We start from the raw sequence: 4,244 nt of genomic DNA, 5'->3' as shown, positions 1-4,244 counted from the left end.
AAAAAAAAAAAAAAAAAAAAAGTTTAAGTTTGCCTGCCTCTGCAGAAGAACATATATCATAAATGTTAAATGAGCATCTACACTGTGCCAGGTACAAGGAAAGGCACTTGGAACAGTGAACAAATCAGATCTCTGCACTCATGGATCTTTTCTTTCAGAAGCTGGATCTCGACGCAAAAAAAACCCCAAACAAAACAGAATAAAAAGCACTTCCACTTACGTGCATAGGATGGACTGGTCCTCCCGATCTGCAAACAGAAAGGAAAAAGAGCCATGAATTAGAACGAGCTCTGAGCTAAGGGCGTGGACGTGGCTCCTCCCAGGGCCCTCCCTCTAAAACTGAGCCATGGGTCACCTGTGGAATCTGGCCTGCAAACCCTGACTCTCCGAAGGATGAATGAATGCACTCTCACACCTGGTTCAGTGATTTCAGTGACCTAGGGATGGCAGTGGGCTGCTTTCAGAGGGTCAAATGCAACCAATCCCGTGTTCATCCACACTTTTATTCTGTAGATTTTACAACAGAGGTTCTAAGTGAACACATTGTAGATAATTAACATGGGTAAGAGAATGGTTTTATCACTGATAAAAGTTTTTCATTTGGGGCCCAGAGTAAACACTATTAACAGGTAATTCCTCTTTGATCTTCCCCTGAGAGGACCACCCAGCACAAAATTTACCTAAGTAAACAGAGTAGAGACCAGACGTGGGGTAAACAGACTTACACTGGGAAGGCCTTTGATCATCTCGAGCTCTTTCCTATGCTACTGTTAAATGAGGTGGCTGCCTTAAGCAGGGCTCAATAAAACGTTGTGGCCTTCTAAAAGGTTTGAGATTACAATCTTTAACTTTTTCTAGTAATCTGCCAGCCACTCCAAGTAAATATCAACATAGAGCTCTTTCATGCCGGCCCCACTGAGGGTGACAACAGGCCAGCTGGGCTCATTGCCCAGGCCACAGGGCCCAAGACCAGCCCCAGAGTCCCAGAAGAAGCCCCAGAAAGACACTGGAGCCTGACTGATCCAGGATTCATCAGCATCCAGCCACATCAGCTCTGGGGGTGTCCCAGGAGGCCCACTCCACCCAGGTTAGGTGAGGGACAGAACACAGATGCTAGATCTACACAGATCGGGGTCCCACTTAGCCACTTCCCAGCTCTGTGGCCTTGGACAAATATTCTTAAACTCCATGCCTCAGTTCCTTAAACTGTAATATAGTACTGTGTTTTTTGTAAATCCAGCATCCATTTCCTCTTCTTCCAGAAGCATCCTGTGGTCCTTGAGGTTTTGTCACCTCTGCCACCATGTACAGTCTTAGTGGGACTTCCCCATAAGCACCTTTAATGAAGAGGTAAGACTGTTTTCCAGTCTGCATTGGTCGGACTCTCTGGCCTAAAACTCCAAACTCAGTGAAGGACAGGAAGCACAGCAGGTGGACAGAGCTCTGAGGGGGACTTCCTGTCTGCCCCCAGGCCCAAGCAGCCCTAGTTTCTGTCATTTTCCAAGCCTGATTCCTAGTCTTCCCACTGCATCTGTGAGCTCCTCCATACTCCCCCACAAATCCCTTTCCTCTACTACATGACAGAATCAGTCTCTGTTGTTTACCACCAGAGAAACCTGAAGGATACAGAGGGCATCAAAGAATTAGACGTGATTAAGCAGACATGACCCATCACCTTCTACTCTTAAAGAGGCCTCTGAGGTGGAGCCAGGCTCTGAGGGCCCATTTCCTCCCCAAAGAGAGATCTGAGAACAGTTACTAACACTTTCAACGGCCACCTAATAATGTAGAAATCACAGCATCGTATCTGGTGGTAGGCAAAGCCACAGTGGCAAGCATTTCTTAAATCCACTCCCTGGCTTTGGTCCTACTATCACAGTGCTCAGCGCTCACGAGCTCCATTTCATCAAAAACCTCCCAGGCTTGGTTTAACATTGTATCTCTAGTACCTGGCAGATAGATAGTGGGTGATGAATTAAACTTGTTGGATGGATGGATGGATGGATGGGTAGATGGATGGGAGGACAGCTGGATGGAAGGAAGGGTAGATGGGTAAAAAGAAGGGTGGGTAGGTGAGTAGCTAGATGGATGGGTGGGGGAATCAATGAACTGATCGATGGATGGGAGGGTGGATGGGTGAGTGGATAGGTAGATGAGTAGGTGAGTAGGTGGGTGGATGGATGCACAGATGGGTAGGAAGATGGATGGATGAATGGATGGGAGGATGGATGAACAAATGGATAGATGAGTAGATGGATGGCAGGATGGAAGGACAGGTGGACGGATAAGTGGACGGAGAAAAGGAAGAAAGGATGGATGGAAAGATGGATGGGTAGATTTGTGGGAGGATAAGTGAGTGGATGGATGGATGGATGAATGGGTAGACTGGTAGGTGGATGGGAGAATGGATAGATAGGCAAATGGATGGGAGGATAAATGGCTGGGTGGTTGGGTGAATAGGTAGGTAGGTGGCTGGATGGAAGGATGGACAGATGGATAGTTAGAGAGACAGGAGGATAAATGGATGAGTGGCTGGGTGGGTAAGTGGTTGGATGGATGGACAGATGGACAGACGGATAGATAGAAGAAAGCAAGGAAGGGTAGATGGATAGGTAGGTGGGTAGGTGAGTGGGTATATGGCTGGGTGGATGGATGATTGGATGGAAGGAGGGAAGGATGAGTGGGAGGATGAGTGGGTGGGTGAGTGGGTAGGTGAGTGGGTGAATGGGAAGGAGGATAGAGTGGATGGGTGGGTGAATGAGTGGGATGGATGGATAGATGGATGGATAGACAGACGTATGTATGTATATATCAATGTATGTATGGATGGATGGATGGGACTGATGAAGGCCATGACTGTGTATCACTGTGGGACAGAGAGGGCAGGAGTGACCACAAATAGAGGTAGGCGGATTTACATTACACGGAGAAGGTCTGGCCCACCCCAGGGCAAGATGAAGGAGATGAGTCTGTCTTCCATCTGAAATCTGAAGAGAGAGAGAGCTGATTGGAGATGGGAAGGTTCCTCAGATCCTATGATCACCTCCAGTCAATTCTCCCTCTTCTCTTGGATTATAGGTGGATGTTTGGGTGGCCCAGTTGAATGAAATCCTCAGGACAAAAGGCCTAAAGACTAGTCAAGTCAACTCTGGAGTTTCAATTCTGGTGTGTTCACATAGTGGCACATTAAAAAATAGGCAGGCCGGGTGTGGTGGGTGACCCCTGTAATCCCAGCACTTTGGGAGGCCAAGGCCAAGGAGGCAGATCACTTGAGTTCAAGAGTTCTAGACCATCCTGGCCAACAGGGCAAAACCCCATCTCTACTAAAAATACAAAAATTAGCCGGGTGTGGCGGTATACGGTTGTAATCCCAGCTACTCGGGAGGCTGAGGCAGGAGAATTGCTTGAATCCGGGAGGCGGAGTTTGCAGTGAGCCGTGATCGTGCCACTATACTCCAGCCTGGGCGACAAGAGTGAAAAGGTAAAAAAAAGAGAGAGAGAGAGAAAGGAGATTAGAGACATAGGGAGAGCATCATGTGAAGGAGACGGAGGGTGGAGTGAGTCACTGCTCACAGGCAAGGACAGCAAGGGCTGCTGGCAGCCACCAGAAGCCACCGAGGAGGCAGGGAACAGAGTCTCCCTCAGAGCCCCCAGGAGGACCAATCCTCCTAATGCCTCGATTTCAGACCTCTAGACCTCCAGGACGGTGAGAGAATAAATGCCTGTGGTCTTAAGCTACCACCTTGGTGGTCATTGTTATGGCAACCACGGGGACTAATAGTCACACAGCTAGTAAGGGTTAGGTAGGATTCAAACTCAGGGTCTGCCTGATTCCAAGGACTGCTTTCACCAATGCATTCTTTCACCCTCCTCAAGTCACCCACACTCATATTCTGGGGACATTTCCTTCCAAGAAAAAAACAGGAAGAAAACAGGCAGGGAGCGGTGGCTCACACATATATAATGACAGCACTTCGGGAGGCCAAGGCAGGTGGATCACCCGAGGTCAAGAGTTTGAGACCAGCCTGGGCAACATGGTGAACCCCCATCTCTACTAAAAATACAAAAACGATTAGCCAGATACGGGGGTGCATGCCTGTAATTCCAGATACTCGTGAGGCTGAGGCAGAAGAATTGCTTGAACCTGGGAGGGAGGTAGAGTTTGCAGTGAGCTGAGATTGCACCAAATGGTGACAGAGCAAGACTCCATCTCAAAAAAATAAATAAATAAAAATATCCTTAAA

At 48.2% G+C, this 4,244-nt stretch overlaps 1 protein-coding gene across 4 annotated transcripts in view; it reads right to left on the bottom strand.

Annotated features, from left to right (window-relative positions):
* The window catches only part of MYH11 (myosin heavy chain 11), a 156,350-nt gene that overhangs the window by 98,884 nt on the left and 53,222 nt on the right, over nucleotides 1-4,244 (bottom strand). For all 4 annotated transcript variants that reach the window (XM_017533167.2, XM_017533185.2, XM_017533189.2 and 1 more), the window contains exon 4: nucleotides 221-248. In XM_017533167.2, coding sequence (XP_017388656.1) covers nucleotides 221-248 — 28 coding nt within the window. The remainder of the gene's footprint in view (nucleotides 1-220; nucleotides 249-4,244) is intronic.

This window comes from Cebus imitator, unplaced genomic scaffold (genome assembly GCF_001604975.1).
Source record: "Cebus imitator isolate Cc_AM_T3 unplaced genomic scaffold, Cebus_imitator-1.0 Scaffold4, whole genome shotgun sequence".
Classification (NCBI taxonomy): domain Eukaryota; kingdom Metazoa; phylum Chordata; class Mammalia; order Primates; family Cebidae; genus Cebus; species Cebus imitator.
Note: the sequence above shows the minus strand (reverse complement) of the source record. Positions and strands in the feature narration are given on the sequence as shown.